General features: G+C 41.3%; 2 protein-coding genes across 4 annotated transcripts in view; one reads left to right on the forward strand and one right to left on the reverse strand.

The window, feature by feature from the left end:
* The window catches only part of LOC129825133 (polypeptide N-acetylgalactosaminyltransferase 14-like), a 135,417-nt gene extending 133,934 nt beyond the window's left edge, over nucleotides 1–1,483 (reverse strand). Inside the window, exon 1 of one of the 2 annotated variants that reach the window (XM_055884958.1) lies at nucleotides 1,124–1,483. In XM_055884958.1, coding sequence (XP_055740933.1) covers nucleotides 1,124–1,255 — 132 coding nt within the window. In that variant the 5' untranslated portion in view covers nucleotides 1,256–1,483. The remainder of the gene's footprint in view (nucleotides 1–1,123) is intronic. The other variant, XM_055884959.1, reaches the window with a different exon arrangement.
* Nucleotides 1,484–3,212: 1,729 nt separating this feature from the next.
* LOC129825134 (EH domain-containing protein 3) overlaps nucleotides 3,213–21,083 on the forward strand; it is a 30,672-nt gene continuing 12,801 nt past the window's right edge. The window contains exons 1-4 of one of the 2 annotated variants that reach the window (XM_055884961.1): nucleotides 3,213–3,426; nucleotides 3,830–4,027; nucleotides 8,744–8,920; nucleotides 12,400–12,497. In XM_055884961.1, coding sequence (XP_055740936.1) covers nucleotides 3,425–3,426; nucleotides 3,830–4,027; nucleotides 8,744–8,920; nucleotides 12,400–12,497 — 475 coding nt within the window. In that variant the 5' untranslated portion in view covers nucleotides 3,213–3,424. Of the gene's footprint in view, nucleotides 4,028–8,743; nucleotides 8,921–12,399; nucleotides 12,498–21,083 lie in introns of both variants that reach the window. The other variant, XM_055884960.1, reaches the window with a different exon arrangement.

A 21,083-nucleotide genomic window follows, 5' to 3' on the forward strand; every position in this document is an offset into this window, starting at 1 on the left:
CACATGATGTCCTTCAGTTCATTAAAAATGTATTTTCACACAGGGACCAGCTATTACAAGTCAATGACTGAACCTATTGACTGATAATGCTGGTTTTCAGACACAAGTACAGAACAGCTAGACCAGGTGGCTATAAAGGATCAATAGGCAGAAATTCATGGTTACAGTTTAAATGATGTTAACAACAGATTGAGGAATTTAGGAATTCATGTATTTGAGGAATTCATATAGGAATGCATATATCAGTGTTTAATAAATGATGTAGTAGCCTACACTTTGAACATAGTGGCACTTTTGTTCATGACAATTTAGTGAGCCTCTGACTGTTCTTTGTGCAAGATGCATTTCATAGGCTATCAGAGGTGTATTCAGTCATATATTATATGATTACTTACAACTGTATCTTCTTTTCACTTTGGAATGTACAGAAAGCTCATCTAAACATCAATAAACTGCTTATAAACACATGATTAAATATCCTGATGCCTAGTCACACATGCCCCTATACATATCTACCGCTATCACTCCAGTATCGCTGCACATTGTACATACTTTATGATACTGGAACTGACTGACCCTGTATATAGTATGCTTACTTACTTTCTCGTGTTCTTCTTATATCTTATTTTGATTTACTGTGTGTTTTTGTTCAACGTAATGTTATTTTTAGTTTTACAATGCTATTGATTGCTGCATTTTGGAGTTTAGAGCTTGCAAGAAAGGCATTTCACTGTACTTGTGGATGTGACATTAAAACCTGAAACTTGACACTTTTAACCACTTGAAACTGCACTTTGCAATAGATAATGTCTGCACACAAATTCATTCGATCCTGAATAAAAAAAGTTAGGAAAAACTGGTTGTATGTAGTCTGCAAACTTCTAGAAAGCAATGTAGAGAGGGAGCCGTGATACAATCTGTCTGTATATAGCTCCGTGGAAATTCTGACATCCTCTCAAACCTCAATAAATATTTTCCTAGAAACACGCATTACCTGCGCGCACCTAGCACTCTTCTGTATGTTGGTACAAGTGTAGACTACACAACTGCTAAATGCATAGGAAGTGATATTGTGTGATATAGATAAGATGAATATCGGATAAGAACTGATAGTGTTGCTTACCTTTCCGTACTGTGCATCTTTAGTCCCCAGGTCCGATACTTTCTGCCTACTTAAGAGTATCAAATACAGTAGTGCAGCAATCCAACAAAGCACCACCAATGCCAAAGTGAGCTTTCGGGAAAGGCGTTTCATTTTCCTATGAGTTACTGGAGCAGATATCGCCCCTTTATTGGCGCTGGGCAATCTACGAGAAGCACATTTCTAGGAATTCTATGAAAGTCGGTTGTGGAGAAGTGGTTTTGCGCGCTGCTCTCACATTCTCCGGTTCTCTTCTCGAGCGCTGCACGCTCGCTCCAGACTCATGCCCTGGTTGCGAGATTGTCTATGACGGGACTGGTAGTAGGCTGTTACACAGCGATGACTCGCTGGAGCTACGAAGTACTACACTGGAAGCCGTCCAGCTAGATAAAAATCAGCCGGTTGGGGGTACCTATAAAATCGAATGGGTTTAGCACCACCTACCGTGTAAATCATAATGTGCAAGATTCTGTAGTCTATTGTACTTGCAATGTATGTATGCAGTAATGGATATCGTCTATAATCAACCATGCAGCCTAATTCATCTTCAAGTTTTCTTTACAGAGTTATGGGTTATGAGTTATGAGTTATTTTAATACTGGTGACCCAGCTAGGTCACCCGTGATACAAGCCAGTATTCGACGTTCATCAATGTCTGAGGATATCGGGAGACGATGTGAAAACCGGCCACTAGGGGTAACAGTGAGCGAGGTTACCTTCAAGTAGGTTTCGGTTTTGCTAGGTTATTGTGGATGGGGTTGGTGGACCGGTGGCAGCATCTGATTCCAAAGGTTGTAAATTAAAATCCAGCAAAAGAAAGTTGTTTTTAGTTTTAAGCCTATCCCAAATCTTAACCATTACTTTAACCATTTGGAGTTATTGGCTAACCTTAAGATTTCGGAATTAATGCCTAACTTAACCCTAACCTTAAAAATTCTGAGTTAATACCAAATCTTAACCCGTACGTTTACAATTTGGAGTTATTGCCTAACCTTAAGATTTCGGAATTAATACCTAAACTTAACCCTAACCGTACAAATTCTGAGGTAGTGCATAAACTTAACCTGAAACACTTCGAAATGTGACATGTTTGAGAAACATGGATGAATGTCTCATTCTGACGTGAGCCTGTGAGAGCTAGTTGCAGTGACCACTGAACAGGTGGGACTGTGTCTGGTGACAAAAAATAACAAATAGATTAGAATAAAAAATATCTTTATTGACAATTCCCAAATTCATCCTATATATTGTGCTGTACTTTTGATATTGACTAATCTCACTTCGATTTATTCTAGGCTGAATGTATAGACCTTTAAAAAAAAATAGGAAACGGATCAAAAAAGTATTGTCTTGTTGCACCATCTAGTGGTGGTCGGGCGTCGAATAATCCATAAACCATCAACTATTGTATGCTTAAATGTTGTCCAGCAGGTGTCATACTGGTATGTAGAATAGACTGTAAGGGAACGGATAGATGTCCTGCTATGGCCTTTGCCCCTCTCTCTAAATTTGGACAGTTGTGTCTCTACAAGTTTTGACATCACTGTAGGCTACAGTCACTGTAGGCTACAGTACATTCTACACCGTAGGCCTACCATAGACTTGAGACAGTTACGTTGTATCCTCTCCTCAATTTAGTTCCATTGTACTCCATCAATTGTGTGCTGCATCATAAGAAAACTTTTTTGTGACACTTTTGTATTTTCTATATTTATTCATGAGAAGATTTTTTTACAATATTGTTTTAAGTCAACACTTTATATACTGATATATATATATATATTAAATGACACAAGCAATATATGTGTAGGTATATGGAAATGTTGACATGGATCTTTTCTATTTTCTTTGGTAATGTAAGATGGCAGCTTGTTATAAACCATAAACTTGCAATTTATGACTGATACAATGTATAAAGCAATTTTGTGATCACCCATTGTTTGTTACATTGTATTACCACTAGAGGAGCATCAACAATGAGATAGATGCTAGTGGTCCCTCATCCGCTAATATGGCGCTGCCATCACTGCCTTCAGTCGCTGTAATACTGGGTGGGGTTTTGCCAGTAGTTGGGCATTTCCTTTCGGATTAGATTTCGTTGTCAGACTGGTATTTAAATATGCTGCAGTAACGAAGCCGGGGAAGCCATTGGCCGCTCAAGATTCTACGCAGCAGTAGGAATATACGCTTTATTATACCTGTATTATTGTTTTCTTCAGTTGGTTCGAAAAAGGTATATTATATAGAACAGTATTTTGAAGATTCAACCGCGTCAGAATTCAAATGTAAGACGACATCACAATTTGCCAGCTTGATACGTGGATAATTTTTTGGATTCCTCTACAGTTTGAATGAAAATCGTGGTTTATAGCTGTGATATGTAAATGTGCATGTAAAAATGACTTAGGATCACTAGTATGTGTTTAGTCTAGTCAATTTACTGACGTATAGTGGTCTGTGCATCTTTGTCTCGTGTTTGGCCTGTAAAGACTTGGGGAACGCTTTCCATTCAAGGATATGTCTGCATAATATTTGATTGAAAGAAAAAACAAGCCATCTACTAAACCAATAACAAAGAGATCCTCCGAATTATTTGAATAGAAAAAGCACCAATAGAGGTCCCTATAGAATATAAGGTTGTCCATTATCGAATTGCATCATGTTCAGCTGGTTGGGTACCGATGACAGGAGGAAGAAGGATCCTGAGGTCTTTCAGACAGTCAGCGATGGGCTCAAGAAGCTCTACAAAACCAAGCTTTTACCCTTGGAGGAACACTACAAATTCCACGAGTTCCACTCGCCCGCCTTAGAGGATGCAGACTTTGACAACAAGCCCATGGTTCTCCTTGTGGGGCAGTATTCCACTGGAAAGACCAGCTTCATACGGTACGTCTGTGTTTGAAATGTGGGTGCTTTGGTTGCCGGTCAGTAGGCCAAAACGCTAGTGAGTTTTGTGCACTGATATGCAAAGAGGGGATATTACATGCATGGCAGGCACTGCATAATTAGTTTGATGCAACAAGTTGATTTTATTGTAGTACAAATTAGCCTAGAAAGATACATCTGTTAGTGTTTGGTTTGACTGGATTCCTGTTCAACCTTGGGCACACACAGGTCAAATGTTGACATAGTCTGATTTAGGAGGGATGAGACATTCCAACAGACGAGAGAGCAACCTGCTGGGTTAGCATTCACCTATTATGGTATAGATGACTACAAAACTATATAAGTACATTATTGAAATCTAGTGGTATTGCATAGTTATAGACATATATATACCTATTACAATCCTGTAATCCTCAATGCCATTTTGTGATTACATGTTACACTAATCATCTGCAATGTTCCCCTATAGTCACACCCATAACACAGGAATGTCAGCTGTTCCATTGATTTTTCTATTAAACTAGTCCATGACCATAGAACAGATCATGTTTCCAAGTTAAATTCCAGCTTTTCCCTATGGACTGCTATATGGCATGCCAACCATCCCACTTAGTGCTCATCAAAGGAATACAAGAGCAGATGGAAAGTCTTGGACCCAAAAGCATGTGTTGGTCTCTCTGACCCTACCACAAAGCAAACATTGTCTTGGAGATGGGATGGGAGGCAGATATAACTCTCTTTGTATCATTGTTTTTGTGGTGGCATGTTTTCCACATCAAATTTTACTGGTGAGACTAAGTGAATCCCTCTAGCTGTGCAGTAATGCCAGTGAATAGTAGTGCTTTTCCTGCTATCCCAAGGTCAGAAGTGAGATGCAGTCCTCTGCTGTCCTCTCACTGATAAGCCTTGCCCTCCAACCCTCTCATCAGCTCCCTTATTGCTACAGCAACATGTCACTAATAGTTTCCAGAGCGACTAGTCCAGGAGTTATAGAGAGGCGTGATAAGTGAGAGACATTAGTCTGGAGTCATGTAGAGAATGCCCCTGGCCACTGGAAGCACTTCCTGTGTATGATCAGCTTTAAAAGTCTGAAAAGCTTTGGGACACTCACTTCCTATCCCCTTTTAGTTTGTACTATTGAAATTAGTTATTAGCTTTAGGGCACTGTTACTTCATAGCCCTTCATAGATTGTAGTACTTATTTTCAAACGAGTTATCATGTTTGGGTTAAGTAATTGAATAGTAGGGCTTTGTTCTCATGCTTTTGAAAGTGTGAGAATGACATTTGATTGTGGGCTGGTTGATAGGGTTCTGTCTCAGTCTGGCCATATAACTGGTCTTAATTAGGCAGTCCTTTAAAATCCACGGTGACATGCAGACAACATTCTGTAACCAGGTGTGGTTGTGATCCCTTGGTACAGACAGAGGGAGAAATCCCTGAAATCCTCTCTGATTGGCATCAGACATGCTAAATTCCAGGTATATCAATCCCTGGACAAGATTGGATTAGATATGGATCGCATGCCATCTGATAAAAATATCACACATCTAGGAGCTTTCTATATGATAATACTTTAGTTTTTGCTAAATAACTTTTTATACTTTATACTTATATTTTCTGCTAAAGCCAGACCATACTCTATGTGCACCCACAATAGGAGTCGATTTCAAAAGTTTGAAACGTTTGAATGTTTAATCAACTACGGTTCAGCACTGGCCAAGTCGGTGATGGCTTTGTCCCACTGGGCACAGATGTCAGTTCAGCATCTATTCCACATTAGGTCAATGTCATTTCATTGAAATGACGTGGAAACGTCGTTAATTCAACCAATGTGTGCCCTGTGGGGTTTCCTATGCTGCCTGTCATGGTCCAGTCCACTGTCAGAGTTTCTAGAGCTAGCCTCTCTAATAGTTGTTTTATTTTTTATTTGAATCTTTATTTACCTAGGCAAGTCAGTTAAGAACAAATTCTTATTTACAATGACGGGCTACCAAAAGGCAAAAGGCCTCCTGCGGGGGCAGGGGCTGGGATTGAAATACAAATAAATTAAATAAAAATATAGGACAAAACACATCACGACAAGAGAGACAACACTACATAAAGAGAGACCTAAGACAACAACATACCTGGCTTGGGAATAGAGGAAACTGAGAGATGGGCGGGGCTAGTTGGGCTACTCCTTTTCTCTGTGATTTGTACCCTATGCGATGTCACTGTCCTGTAGGATAGGGCCATAGGCAGCGTCTTTAGTTTCCTGTGTGCATTGTTCATAGAGGACGTGCAGGCCTATGTGGCGGCTGCAGTAGGGAGTAGAGGTCGACCGATTATGATTTTTCAACCCCGATACCAATTATTGGAGGACCAAAAAAAGCTGATTAAAAAAATATATATATGTTATAATGACAATTACAACAATACTGAATGAACACTTATTTTAACTTAATATAATACATCAATAAAATCAATTTAGCCTCAAATAAATAATGAAACATGTTCAATTTGGTTTAAATAATGCAAAAACAAAGTGTTGGAGAAGAAAGTAAAAGTGCAATATGTGCCATGTAAAAATGCTAACGTTTGAGTTCCTTGCTCAGAACATGAGAACATATGAAAGCTGGTGGTTCCTTTTAACATGAGTCTTCAATATTCCCAGGTAAGAAGTTTTAGGTTGTAGTTATTATAGGAATTATAGGACTATTTCTCTCTATACCATTTGTATTTCATATACCTTTGACTATTGGATGTTCTTATAGGCACTTTAGTATTGCCAGTGTAACAGTTTAGCTTCCGTCCCTCTTCTCACCCCTACCTGGGCTCGAACCAGGAGCACATCGACAACAGCCACCCTCGAAGCATCGTTACCCATCGCTCCACAAAAGCCGCGGCCCTTGCAGAGCAAGGGGAACAACTACTCCAAGTCTCAGAGCGAGTAACGTCACCGATTGAAACGCTATTAGTGCGCACCCCGCTAACTAGCTAGCCATTTCACATCGGTTACACCAGCCTAATCTCTGGAGTTGATAGGCTTGAAGTCATAAACAGCTCAATGCTTGAAGCATTGCGAAGAGCTGCTGGCAAACGCACGAAAGTGCTGTTTGAATGAATGCTTACGAGCCTGCTGCTGTCTACCATCGCTCAGTAAGACTGCACTATCAAATATCAAATCATAGACTTAATTATAACATAACAACACACAGAAATACGAGCCTTTGGTCATTAATATGGTCGAATCCGGAAAATATAATTTCGAAAACAAAACGTTTATTCTTTCAGTGAAATACGGAACCGTTCCGTATTTTATCTAACGGGTGGCATCCCTAAGTCTAAATATTGCTGTTACATTGTACAACCTTCAATGTTATGTCATACAATTCCGGCAAATTAATTACGGTCTTTGTTAGGAATAAATGGACTTCACACAGTTCGCAACGAGCCAGGCGGCCCAAACTGCTGCATATACCCTGACTGCTTGCACGGAACGCAAGAGAAGTGACACAATTTCACAGGCACCGCATCGATTATATGCAACGCAGGACACGCTAGATAAACTAGTAATATCATCAACCATGTGTAGTTAACTAGTGATTATGTGAAGATTGATTGTTTTTTATAAGTTTAATGCTAGCTAGCAACTTACCTTGGCTTCTTGCTGCCCTTGCATAACAGGTAGTCAGCCTGCCACGCAGGCTCCTCGTGGAGTGCAATGTAAGGCAGGTGGTTAGAGCGTTGGACTAGTATCCGGAAGGTTGCAAAAACAAATTCCCGAGCTGACAAGGTAAAAATCTGTCATTCTGCCCCTGAACAAGGCAGTTAACTCACCGTTCCTAGGCTGTCATTGAAAATAAGAATGTGTTCTTAACTGACTTGCCTAGCTAAATAAAGGTGTACAATTATTTTTTTTTAAACGGGCAAATCGGTTTCTGTGTGTTATAAAAATTTGAAATCGCCCCTAATTAATCGGCCATTCCGATTAATCGGTCTACCTCTAGTAGGGAGAGTGGTAGGGAAAGAGCTAGGCCTGTGTTTGTGTGTGTGCTGACTCCTCAGTCCTCAGTGCTATGAAAGAACACAGGCCTTCCTTCCTCTATGGTCTGTCTCCTAACACACGTGCGCAGTCCCTGTGCTCTCCATCAGTCCAGTTTCACTCTGCCTCCCTTCCTCTCACTGAAGCCTCAGTGGCAGAGCTGTGGGAAGGTTAAACATCTGGCTCTGGACAGTGCTGCTCATCTACTGTTGGCCGTCTACTGCTGCAATAGCACTGTATTATGGATTTAAACAGTGTCAACATAGAGACAGTACTAACTGGCACTGTTGACCCCTATGACAAGATGTGTGTAGAGTGGATATATAGAGTATCAGCTGGTTGACCTCACATCTGTTAGTGCTTTAAAGGTTTAAAGTAGTTTAAAAGGACAATTTCAGTTATAAATTACTAGTATTTACAATTCAATGCATTTCTAGGATTCTGCACATTCTATACAATTATACTACATTTTTACACATCTGTAATGTCAATGTGGACTGATTGACGATGAAACTCTTGACCTTGACCCTATAATTCAACAATGTTAGTATGTTCTTTTAAAAAGATGGTTAAGTACGATTTTACTATGTAACTGGTAGGTGTACCGGGCCTGTAATGTAAAATGTAAACTAAGATAGTGGACAATAAAATAATGCATAAACAGACATCCATTTCTCCTATTACTCCCCAGATACCTGTTGGAGCAGGATTTCCCTGGAATGCGGATTGGGCCGGAGCCCACAACAGACTCCTTCATTGCAGTGATGCATGGAGACACGGAGGGGGTGATCCCTGGCAACGCCCTAGTTGTCGACCCCAAGAAACCCTTTAGGAAGCTCAACTCCTTCGGAAATGCCTTTCTCAACAGGTGAGACTACAGCAGTCCACATAAAGTATTCTATTTGGATGACTCAAGTTTTTATAGAAAGGTTGGTTGTTTAGCAACAAAACGACACGTGCACAACTATGATGCAAAACAGATGGGGTTGATATAGACTGTTGACAACATGTAAACTATATTTAGTCTCCAAATGTTTATTGAAAACGTAAGTACATTTGCACAATGAGCACTTGTTATCTCTCAAATACATTGTTACAGTTGTTGGTTAGCTAGCTAGCGAATTTCAACCATAGCATAGACATGATATCAGTCAAAACACCTCAAAACAAGACACTAACAAGATACAATGAACTAAAACGAACCAGCTATGACTCCCCACATGGCAGCTTGTTGTCATTGTTGCTAGCTATCTGACTGTTCAGAATCATAACAACGCAGGCCTTCCGGCCACATCGATGTGTGTGCATCATTTTTGTGATGTTGTCAGCCAGCCCATCTATACAGCATATGAAAACTCACAGTTCTGATTTATTTTATGATGACTTGTTGTTTTTAGTGGCCTTATCCAAGATGACAGGGTAAATGTTCAGTAACTTATTAGCTTTCTCTCCAAAAGTTTAATTTTGTGCATCAAAGACAGAATGTGAAAAAAAACTCTGAAGGCCCCGGGAGAAGTTCTTCAAATTTGCTTTTAGTTTGTTGTTCCCCTAATTTTTTTCTGGGCTCAAATGCTAGAATTTTTATCTAGAACTCTGCTAGTAATCCCTGTGAGTGCTTCTCTGTGCTCTTGCTGAATTCCAATCAGTTTCAGAATGCCATTTGATTTGAAATTCCAATATGTTTTGGAATACTCCTTTGTATAAAGTTGTCATGAAACTCACCATCCTTGAGAAAAGGAAAGGGAGGGAGGCAGAATGAGTGCAGGAGCGAGAGTGAAAGTTAAGTTTAGCCTTTCTCAACGGTTGCTGTGTTGAGCTGTGTTTACCATGTCACAGGATAATATCATGACCAGAGACTCCTGAACCTGCCACACATGCTCTACATTCCACCTCTGATTGAATTTCCCTCTGCTCACTGCTCAGGGTTTCCCCTTAGTTGCAGACTGTCAGTGGGTCTGTTTGCTCTTACAGTGCCTTCAGAAAGTATTCACACTCCTTGACATTTTCCACATTTTACAGCCTGAATTTAAAAAGGATTAAATCCAATACAACACATTACTGAGCACTACTCTCCATATTTTCAAGCATAATGGTGGCTGCATCATGTTTTGGGTATGCTTGTAATCGTTAAGGACTGGGGAGTTTTCAGGATAAAAATTATACAGAATGGAGCTAAGCACAAGCAAAATCATAGAGGAAAACCTGGTCCAGTCTGCTTTCCACCAGACACTGGGAGTTGAATGAACTTTTCAGTAGACAGGACAATAACCTAAAACACAAGGCCAAATATACACTGGAGTTGCTTTCCAAGAAGACAGTAAATGTTCTTGAGTGGCCGGGTGACAGTTTTGACTTAAATCTACTTGAAAATCTATGGCAAGACTTAAAAATGGTTGTCTAGCAATGATCAACAACCAATTAGAAAGAGCTTGAAGACTTTTGAAAAGAATAATGGACAGATCTTGTACAATCCAGGTGTGCAAAGCTCTTAGAGACTTACCCAGAAAGACTCACAGCTGTAATCGCTGCCAAAGGTGATTCTAACATGTATTGACTCAGGGGTGTGAATACTTATGTAAATTTGATATTTCTGTATTTCATTTTCAATACATTTGCTAAAATCAAAATATATACATTTTTTTCACTTTGTCATTATGGGGTATTGTGTGTAGATGGATGATAAACAATTACATTTAATACATATGGAATAAGTCAAGGGGTATGAATACTTTCTGAATGCACCGTATCATCTGTTGTGTGTGTCTGTCATACATACCTCGAACCTCACTCTGGGAAAGGGCTTGCTGCTCGATGCCTTATTAACTGTCAGGTGTTTCTGAAGTATGCCAATCCTACTTTGGATCACGAGAGGGAGAGGAAGCGATCCAGAGGGTTTCCACTGTAAGCACAAGGCTCAGCTTGTTTCCTGAGGGAGATGATATGGCTTGTGATGGTTTCTGCAGGTGGCTCTGACAATGTTAAGTAGGCGAACAAATGTGTGGAATAAAGGTTCTTAACAGTTCTTGGGGTTATTAAGCATTCTTGGGGTTCTTAAAGGTTCTTGACATAAGACCGCTGTTTGTTTGCAAACAGAAGAATCAAAGAGCAGAGGATAGCTCAACTATGTATCTGGCATTCTAGTCTATTTTATTTCCAACATAATTATATATTTCCTATATCAGCATGAACATGTTTTTTATAGATAAGAGACAGCCAATGTTACAGTTGCATTATTTGGTGGACAAAGCTGTCATTGAATTGGTGAGCGAACGATCATGTGACTGTCATGAGAACACTAGTAGTTCTTTTTTTGCTATTTCTTTTTTCTTTTTTTGCTAGTTCTTTTTTTGCTATTACATTTTTGCTATCGTTATTATTTTACATCCGTCATTAGACTGTGGCAACGCGGAACATGGTCTTTTGCCTGCTAATGCCTGCAATGCAGTGAAGAAAACGAAATGACAACAATAACGTCTAATGTAACTGGCCCCTCTAACAGTACAAATGGCCCCTCTAACAGTACAACTGGCCCCAGCTTGGCCCCCCCAGTTGAAATGGTCTAGAACCGCCACTGCATGAGAAGCCCTCTGCTGCATGGTGCATCTTGCAGACGAGTAGGCCTAACATCCTGTCTGCAGCAGCATTCTAGTCTGCAGCAGCCTTCCTGTGTTACAGTAACCACTATCTAGATGCAAGAATATGCTTTATACTGTAAATTGGTCAATTGAACTGATGTCTTATTTTGCCCTTTGAGTTTGAAATGACCAAAGAGGATATAAAACATATTTTAGTCCAAGAGGTCCATTGAGAACCAGCCAGGTTTCTGGGAACAGTTCACATGCTTCAAAACACCAAGCTCACTCAGTCTTGGCTTGTCTTGAAAGGCTATATCAGACCGGTCATTTCCCCTCAGTAATAATTCTCACTTTCATGTACTATGTTTAGGACAGTGGAGGCTAATGGTAGTAATGGCTGAAACGGAGTGAATGGAATGGCATCAAACTCATGGAAACCATGTGTTTGGTGTTTTTGATACTGTTCCACTTAGTCCGCTCCAGCCATTCCCACGAGCCTGTCCTCCCCAATTAAGGTGCCACCACCTCCTGTGGTTTAGGAAGTATGATTTGGTTCAAAGTGGTCAATACTTTATTTTACATGAAGGATACCTATCTGTCTGTGTGTCTATTTGTCCATCTGTGAGTCGGTCTGTCTGTTGGTCTTATGTCCGGCCAACTCATTTTCTGTGTCAGATTTGATCATGTAAGCTCCGTATTTTTCAGTGTTGTATTCTTCAGTGTTGGGCTATCTATCTGACCATGTCTATGGCCATGTCTGTGTGTTCTGTAGGTTTGTGTGTGCCCAGCTTCCCAACCCTGTTCTCGAGAGCATCAGTGTGATAGATACTCCTGGCATCCTGTCTGGAGAGAAGCAGAGGATCAGCAGAGGTACGGCTCTCAACCCCTCTACCCCTCTCTCAACCCTTCCACCCCTGTCTCAACCCCTCTACCCCTCCACCTCTCTCCCAACCCCTCCATCCCGCCACCTCTCTCCCAACCCCTCCACCTGTCTTTCACACATTCACTCAGTCCAGGATGGTCACCCTCAGGAGTTAGAGATCAAACCATTCACTGACACAAGTACAGCAGTGTTTTTATTGCACAACATAGCGAGAAGAAAGAAATCTGACTGAAAACCCTATATTTACTACTACAGAAATAGTCATAATGCAAATGTGTACAAAAGCAAGACTCGGGAGAAAGTAGTGCTCTATTCTAATGTTAGCAGTGCTGTTTGCTAATCTATTTCATATATCGTGATAGTGCTAAACAGTCTGTAGCAATGAAAGTATGTCCTTGAAAAACGCAACATCTGTTACTGCTGGCGGACATACTGTAGTAAGGCAGCTTTAGCTCTGTTTTCTTAGCTTCATTACAACCAATTTCCTAACGGAAAATATTTGCATGATAATGTGGTGACCAGGCCTGTGCTGTTGAACCCACTGAGGGATTTGCATAACCAGTTCTGTATCAAAACATCGTGGCTTCCACACTTCTTACACCACTTCTGTAATTACTTTATTAGCATTTTCCAGTACACTTTTGAACCTTCATTCCCATAGGGTTCCTATGTTTGTGGTGGAAATAGCAAGCAAGCTTCAGATATCCTGCTTCTCATGACTGAGAAGTGAGGCAGGGTTTTAGTCTGCGGCTGAGGCAGGGTTTTAGTCTGCGTTCAATCATAATGTGTTGAAAGACACCAGATATCACAGAGAGAGATAGTGTATACGACACCCATATGTTTATGGGATTTTATACAACGGGTGGGTCTAATCCTGAATGCTGATTGGTTAAAACTGCATTCCAGCCTGTGTCTATTCCACAAATTACCACTGGCTAAATCTATGATGTTAAAATGCCTATTTACTCTGTTCCATCTAACTGCGCAATCCACTGTCTCATTTCACCTCATTTCACCTCATCAGCCCAGCCAGGCAATTTATAAACTTGATCTCCACTATAAAAAGCATTTAGACATTATCTCACATTTCTTTTAGAATAACATTTAGTTTTTCAAAAGCAGAGATTTATACAGACCTTGCTGTCTGTCTCTCCGACATTTGCAACATTGTTTCAATATTCAAATTCGATCGCCAGCTGTCCCATAGCAATGAAGGTGTTGGGAGGCAGGATGAGACAGACAGGTAGGCAGCTTTTCTTAGCCAGTCGAAATCATGAATCAGCATCATTTTTATGGATATATATAGTTGAAGTTGGAAGGTTACATACACTTAGGTTGGAGTCATTAAAACTAGTTTTTCAACCACTACACAAATTTCTTGTTATCAAACTATAGTTTTGGCAAGTCGGTTAGGACATCTACTTTGTGCATGACACAAGTCATTTTTCCAACAATTGTTTACAGACTGATTATTTCACTTATAATTCACTGTATCACAATTCCAGTGTGTCAGAAGTTTACATACAGTAAGTGGACTGTGCCTTCAAACAGCTTGGGAAATTCCATAAAAATGTCATGGCTTTAGAAGCTTCTGATAGGCTAATTGACATCATTTGAGTCAATTGGAGGTGTATCTGTGGATGTATTTCTAGGCCTACCTTCAAACTCAGTTCCGCTTTGCTTGACATCATGGGAAAATCAAAAGAAATAAGAATTGTAGACCTCCACAAGTCTGGTTCAGCCTTGGGAGCAATTTCCGAACGCTTGAAGGTACCACGTTCATCTGTACAAACAACAGTACACAAGTGTAAACACCATGGGACCACGCAGCCGTCATACCGCTCAGGAAGGTGACGCGTTCTGTCTCCTAGAGATGAACATACTTTGGTGTGAAAAGTGCAAATCAATCCCAGAACAACAGCAAAGGACCTTGTGAAGATGCTGGAGGAAACAGGTTCAAAAGTATCTATATCCATAGTAAAACAAGTTCTATATCGACATAACCTGCAAGGAAGAAGCCACTGCTCCAAAACCGCATAAAAAAGCCACACTATGGTTTGGAACTGCACATGGGGGCAAAGATTGCACTTTTTGGAGAAATATCCTCTCGTCTGATGAAACAAAAATAGAACTGGTTGGCCATAATGACCATCGTTATGTTTGGAGGAAAAGGGGGGAGGCTTGCAAGCTGAAGAACACCATCCCAACTGTGAAGCACGGGGGTGGCAGACTCATGTTGTGGGGGTGCTTTGCTGCAGGAGAGACTGGTGCACTTCACAAAATAGATGGCATCATGAGGGAGGAAAATTATACACTGCTCAAAAAAATAAAGGGAACATTTAAACAACACAATGTAACTCCAAGTCAATCACACTTCTGTGAAATCAAACTGTCCACTTAGGAAGCAACACTGATTGACAATAAATTTCACATGCTGTTGTGCAAATGGAATAGACAAAAGGTGGAAATTATAGGCAATTAGCAAGACACCCCCAAAAAAGGAGTGATTCTGCAGGTGGTGACCATAGACCACTTCTCAGTTCCTATGCTTCCTGGCTGATGTTTTGGTCACTTTTGAATGCTGGCGGTGCTCTCACTCTAGTGGTAGCATGAGACGGAGTCTAAAACCCACACAAGTGGCTCAGGTAGTGCAGTTCATCCAGGATGGCACATCAATGAGAGCTGTGGCAAAAAGGTTTGCTGTATCTGTCAGCGTAGTGTCCAGAGCATGGAGGCGCTACCAGGAGACAGGCCAGTACATCAGGAGACGTGGAGGAGGCCGTAGGAGGGCAACAACCCAGCAGCAGGACCGCTACCTGAAATCTGTTGAAATCTGTCCTTTGGTCTGATGAGTCCAAATTTGAGATTTTTGGTTCCAACCGCCGTGTCTTTGTGAGACGCAGAGTAGGTGAACGAAGGATCTCCGCATGTGTGGTTCCCACCGTGAAGCATGGAGGAGGAGGTGTGATGGTGTGGGGTTGCTTTGCTTTGCTGGTGACACTGTCAGTGATTTATTTTGAATTCAAGGCACACTTAACCAGCATGGCTACCACAGCATTCTGCAGCGACATTTGTTTTTCAAAAGGACAATGACCCAAAACACACCTCCAGGCTGTGTAAGGGCTATTTGACCAAGAAGGAGAGTGATGGAGTGCTGCATCAAATGACCTGGCCTCCACAATCACCCAACCTCAACCCAATTCAGATGGTTTGGGATGAGTTGGACCGCAGAGTAAAGGAAGAGCAGCCAACAAGGGCTCAGCATATGTGGGAACTCCTTCAAGACTGTTGGAAAGCATTCCTCATGAAGCTGGTTGAGAGAATGCCAAGAGTGTGCAAAGCTGTCATCAAGGCAAAGGGTTGCTACTTTGAAGAATCTCAAATATAAAATATATTTTAATTTAACACTTTTTTGGTTACTACATGATTCCATATGTGTTATTTCATAGTGGTGATGTCTTCACTATTATTCTACAATGTAGAAAATAGTAAAAATAAAGACACCCCCTTGAATGAGTAGGCCTAATGTGTTTTGAATGTGGTTTGGAGAAAGGTTGTAGTCATGTGTTGACAAGATGCTTAACAAGCATTGTAATCCTTTTAGAGGAGACAGGTGTGTTTGTGTGTTTGCGTGCATGTGTGTCAGCATGTATTTGCTGCTGTTTTGTTCTCTCTCCTACTGTGCTGTGTGTTGGCCTGAGCGTGTCTGTGGGGTTAATAGTGCTGAGTGCGCATAGTGCAGGTTTTGCAGACAACCCTGTTTCTGTTTCAATAAAGCAGCACAGCTTAGGATCCTATGTACAGCACTGCAGCGGACAGGCCTGAGGATACTTTTCACAGCCTGTTAATTTTCTTAGGATTCCTGAATAAGTGGACACATTTCCAAATGTTCACTCATGAACATGTTTATGTTACAAATCACCAATTTAATAAGATGGCTTGTGTCAAGGATTTAGGGAAGAGTGAAATGAGTTTGAAACAGGTTAACTTTGAGGGCCAAGTACTGCTTGATACTTTCAAGTCCCTCACAGAAAGTAGAACGCTTTAGTACCACTCGTAGCTAAGTAGTAAACAGGCCAAATCTCTGGGAACTACAAAGAATGCCAGAGGCCTGGCAACAGTTGGCTAGGGACAAGGACACGTGTATGGGGACAGGGGAGGGTTGCCACAGGAAGCCTTTTTATCACTCCGAACAAGTATATTGCACACCTTCCCCCTTAATAGAACAGTAGCACATCAGTACAAGGTGGGTGACCATCTGTGTATGCTTAGAACTGAGCCATGGGAGAGAGAGCCGAGAGAGAATCAGACTTCTTAAAAACACAGACTTACCTGGCAGATGGTAAGGATAATGACCTCAGTAAGGATGCCCAGAAGGGACAATAATAGAGACGTCTCTAAGCCCACAAACTAATAGAGAGATAGAGTGTTGGTTAGTTTATGGACAGCTTTTGCTACAGTAGGATACCCTGATAAAGGCTGTTGTTTTTAACCTTTCGGGGAAAACATTTAACCCCAGTATAATAAAGGCTTTATAAGAGTAATTCAGCAAATGATTTGGAGCTTTTTAACCACGTATCTCCAGTATAGCTATGTTATATCTGCTATAGAGTTGTTCTATCCTCTAGTCTCTGGGCTGTATTAGAGGCCTGGCCTGGCAGAAGGGCTGCTGTTAGTTTTAGCAGCTGGGAGCTTTCACTGACACTCAGCCAACACCTCTCTCTCCCCAGAGAAGCCTCTCTTTCTGCTGGGCCAGGCCGCATAGACCTCCACTACACCAGGCCAGGACTCCTACACCATGCTCATATCCTGAGGAAAATACTATTACCAGCCCAGGTCTATTACAGCAATAATGATGTTATATTCTGTGCCTAGCAGATTCCCTCATTCTGGATGGCTTGCACCTGTTGTCCCAATGTAATGAAGTGGTACGGTGAGGTACGGGTCTGGCTAGATAAAGTTTGATGAGGACATTTGTCTAGGCATACATAACAAAATCTGTCACAATAAACACCATCACTGAAAGGTCCACTGAGTGTATCAATTCTTTCAAATCTATAAAGCATTTGATCATAACTTTTCAGCTTACTTAATTTGAATCTAACAAAGAGATGCACCGTTTCTATTTCATTTATTTATTTACTGAGTGGTTTTCCACCCTTTCAGGCAACACAATAGTCATCTTCAGCAGGACACATGCCTGCCCTAAGTGAATAAGTGTCTGATTGCAGCGTATTTTCATAACCAAGGGCCAAGCCTGCGTTCCCATGTCAACCAGTAACACAGTTAAACCTCTGAGGGGCCAGGAGTCAGAAGTACAGTGCTAGGAAAAGACATGAAGACTAACCCTTACTTGTGAACTGTCATTGAACTGTGGAAAATGATGGATTCCTCGATCTGATATTCCAATCACTTTCTATGGCTTCTGAAGCCCAAGTGTAGGCAAAGTCACAGCGCTAGTTGACTAGCTGGTTGTGTGTTTAGTTTGGTTGCAAGTCAATGAAGTGAGGAAAGTGGGGAATTTTTATCTGACACTTGTTACCTTTGGATAGACTTGGGAATTGACATTAGGACAGTGTCACTCTTTCCAACTAATTAGGTAGCAGAGCCGACAGACAGAAGATTGGTTCCAGGTTCGTGGACTGTATGACTTCTTTCATTTCTTGCCTTGGCATAGTGTTCTCTGTAGCAAGCCCACTTTCATCATGCTTCCAATAGCAATAGATTTTAACCTGCCTTCATTCTTCATTTATAGTTAAACTACTTGAGAAAAAATAAGAAGCCCGCACACTGCTCTTGCTAGTATCACTGCTTTTTAAGCTTTACCTAAGGCTTAATAAAGAGCAGTGATACTAGCAAGAGCAGTGTGCAGGTTTCTTATTTTTTTCTCATCTTATTCAACTGTTTTCATGCACCTGCAAAAAAGATCACTCAGATGTGCGAGTGCCTTTTGAATTATAGTTAAACTACTTGAAACATAGTAATTCTTTCAACTGTATTCGGCTATGGCTGTTCACCCACGTAAAACCAAAGTGTAGAACAAAATGATCTTACCTTATTTAAGTCAGCACAGCTGTGTGTGTGTGTGTGTGTGTGTGTGTGTCTGATTATTGGTGTGTTTAAGTCTGCGTGTGTGATGTGTAACTGTGTGTGGGGGGGGCTTGTTCTTGAATCTCTCTGACGCCTGTGTCTCAGAGTGTGAATGTTACCGTTTCTCTTGTTGCTGTAGCAACCCCACAGGAAATGTGGTCTTCGTTGTTTGTGTGTCATCTTATCTTGTCTAAATACAATGGGTTGGTAAATAGAAGTTATACCAGGAGCTGTCTACAGGCAGAATACAGATTTCTCTTATTTCCACCTGTATTTTTTTTAAAGATCTTTTCTTCAACATTTGGTTTTCTGTTCTGTCAGGACCCTGACTGTGTTTCGGTTCTGGAGAGGTCCATTACTAGACTGTATTATGATAATCACAATGTACAACATTCACCCACACATCTTCATGTTGACTTGAAGCACTGCCCCCCCCCCCCCACCCCTCGCCTTTTCTTTCTTTTCATTTTTCACCTCTGTTTGTGTCTCTTTCTTCCCGTGTACAGCTGCGAATGAACATGGACCCGGCTATAGCGAGTATCGTAAATGCCCATATGGAGGTATTGTAGTGAAAGTCCGACTTTAAACAACCGCAGTGTTAACCAACGCAGCTTGCCTATACTACAGTAGACCCTATGGGATTTCTGCAGTGCTGCGTCAAGCCAGGCCTAAAATACCTGGGTCCCTTGACATTAACAGCTTACTGTGCCCCATCGTTATAAATCAGTGCCATGGTCCTCCAACCAGTTTCACTGCTCTTATTGTCCTGCCCATTATTCACGTATGGTCTCTGACTTACTGTACTGCTGCCTATATTTCCCTCCAGAGGCAAAGGAGCCTTGAGTGTTTATTTCTGGTTGAGCCCTTACAGTAATACCGGTAGTTGGTCCATAGTCAATAGTAAGTCTAGTCAATATATTTGAGAACTAGAGAAACACTAGCATGGGTATGGAGTAGCACATAAGCACTAATGATAAAATGCCTCCTACGAAAAGGTGAGACAGGAGTTCTGTCTATCCCCACAGAAGGTAACAATAAAGGCCCATAGTGAAACTGCCAAATCATCAAGGATGAGGCCTCTGCGTTTCTATCCTGTATCGGCATGGAATAAAATCCTTCCCTAGAAACATGGCCCTGGCTGCCATATTCCATGCCTGTGATTTGAGCAACATTAACACACTAATCCCAGCTTCTGGTACAGTACCTTCTCCAATTCTGGGAATTCTGTGGAAATCTTCCCCTCAGCTGTAAGTGCACCAAGGTAAGGAGGAGCTCTGCCATGCACCCCTGGAGTTGGAGTAGGGTTGGAGAAGAGTGGTGTTTAACTTGATAGATGCTATGTGTCTTGATATTGAAATACATCTCAGCGCAAACAGCTTGAGGTTGTGTTTCTGTGTCTATGATGTGCCTATGCACAAACAATAGACCTGCAATGAAAGTCCTGGGTTGTCTTCTATTCTTTTTGATTTCACAGATCATTCCATTGTCTCATTTTACATTCAACTACTTTTACATGTGTGTTTTAAACAGATGCTTAGTTTTCTTCAAGGTGTACTCATACTGTATGTTTCTTTCTTCTCCTCATAATGCTATGTCACATATGTTGTGTGTAGTTCCCTGACCCATTGTTATATTACGTTGAGTACACAGCACACACATTCATTTCTGGAAGCCAAGCTCTTTGAGCAGAACCTTATATTAGTAGTTTTTATAATGTGATTTTCCCCACTTAAGTCCCAGCCAGTTAGAGTTAGGAATGGAGCGGAGAGAGAGAGTGCGGTGCCCAAGGTCAACTCTCAGACTGCAGGTCTGCTTCCAATTAACACAGTGAAATACTCTCCCCATCCAATGGAAACGCTTCTTTCAATGGCATTCAAATAAGATAGCCATGTCTACCACTGATATCTTGTCAATGGGAGACTTAGCTACTTTCACTACTAGGAATACATGCTTTGATAATGGACTCATCCATTAGTACTCATCACCTGCTGCTATCTAGAGACGAGTACATTTTCATTTCTCTGGAGCTGAAATCTGTTTTCCCCCGACAGCTCTCTTCGTCTCTGGGCTTCTCGGATCACTGGCTTCAGATTAGACAGCTAATTGCTCCATTAGATTAGCAGTCGTTTGGGGGATTCTCCTTCTCGCCTGAAATGCCTGTCTTCTCTCTCCCTATCTGCTGCTGGGAGATAGATGCAGGAGGAGAATAAAGTGGTTCAGTCTCCCACTCAGTGTAAAGCCTGTTATCCAGCTAGCGAGGTTGAGGGTAGGAGAGGAGGTCATGAAGCCATATGCTGAGTCATTCAGCCCCTTCTTGTCCTTCCCTGCTCCTCAGACTGGGGTTAAAGAAAGCACCCTCATTCTCCTCAATCCACTGTATTAGCATGAAGTGAGCACATAGTTAAGCAAGAAGTGAAGACAAGACAGATTAATATTGGCTTTAGAAATCATGTTCTCACTGCTTAATGGTAAGATAAGGGAGA

Source organism: Salvelinus fontinalis, chromosome 27, assembly GCF_029448725.1.
Source record: "Salvelinus fontinalis isolate EN_2023a chromosome 27, ASM2944872v1, whole genome shotgun sequence".
Lineage (NCBI taxonomy): Eukaryota > Metazoa > Chordata > Actinopteri > Salmoniformes > Salmonidae > Salvelinus > Salvelinus fontinalis.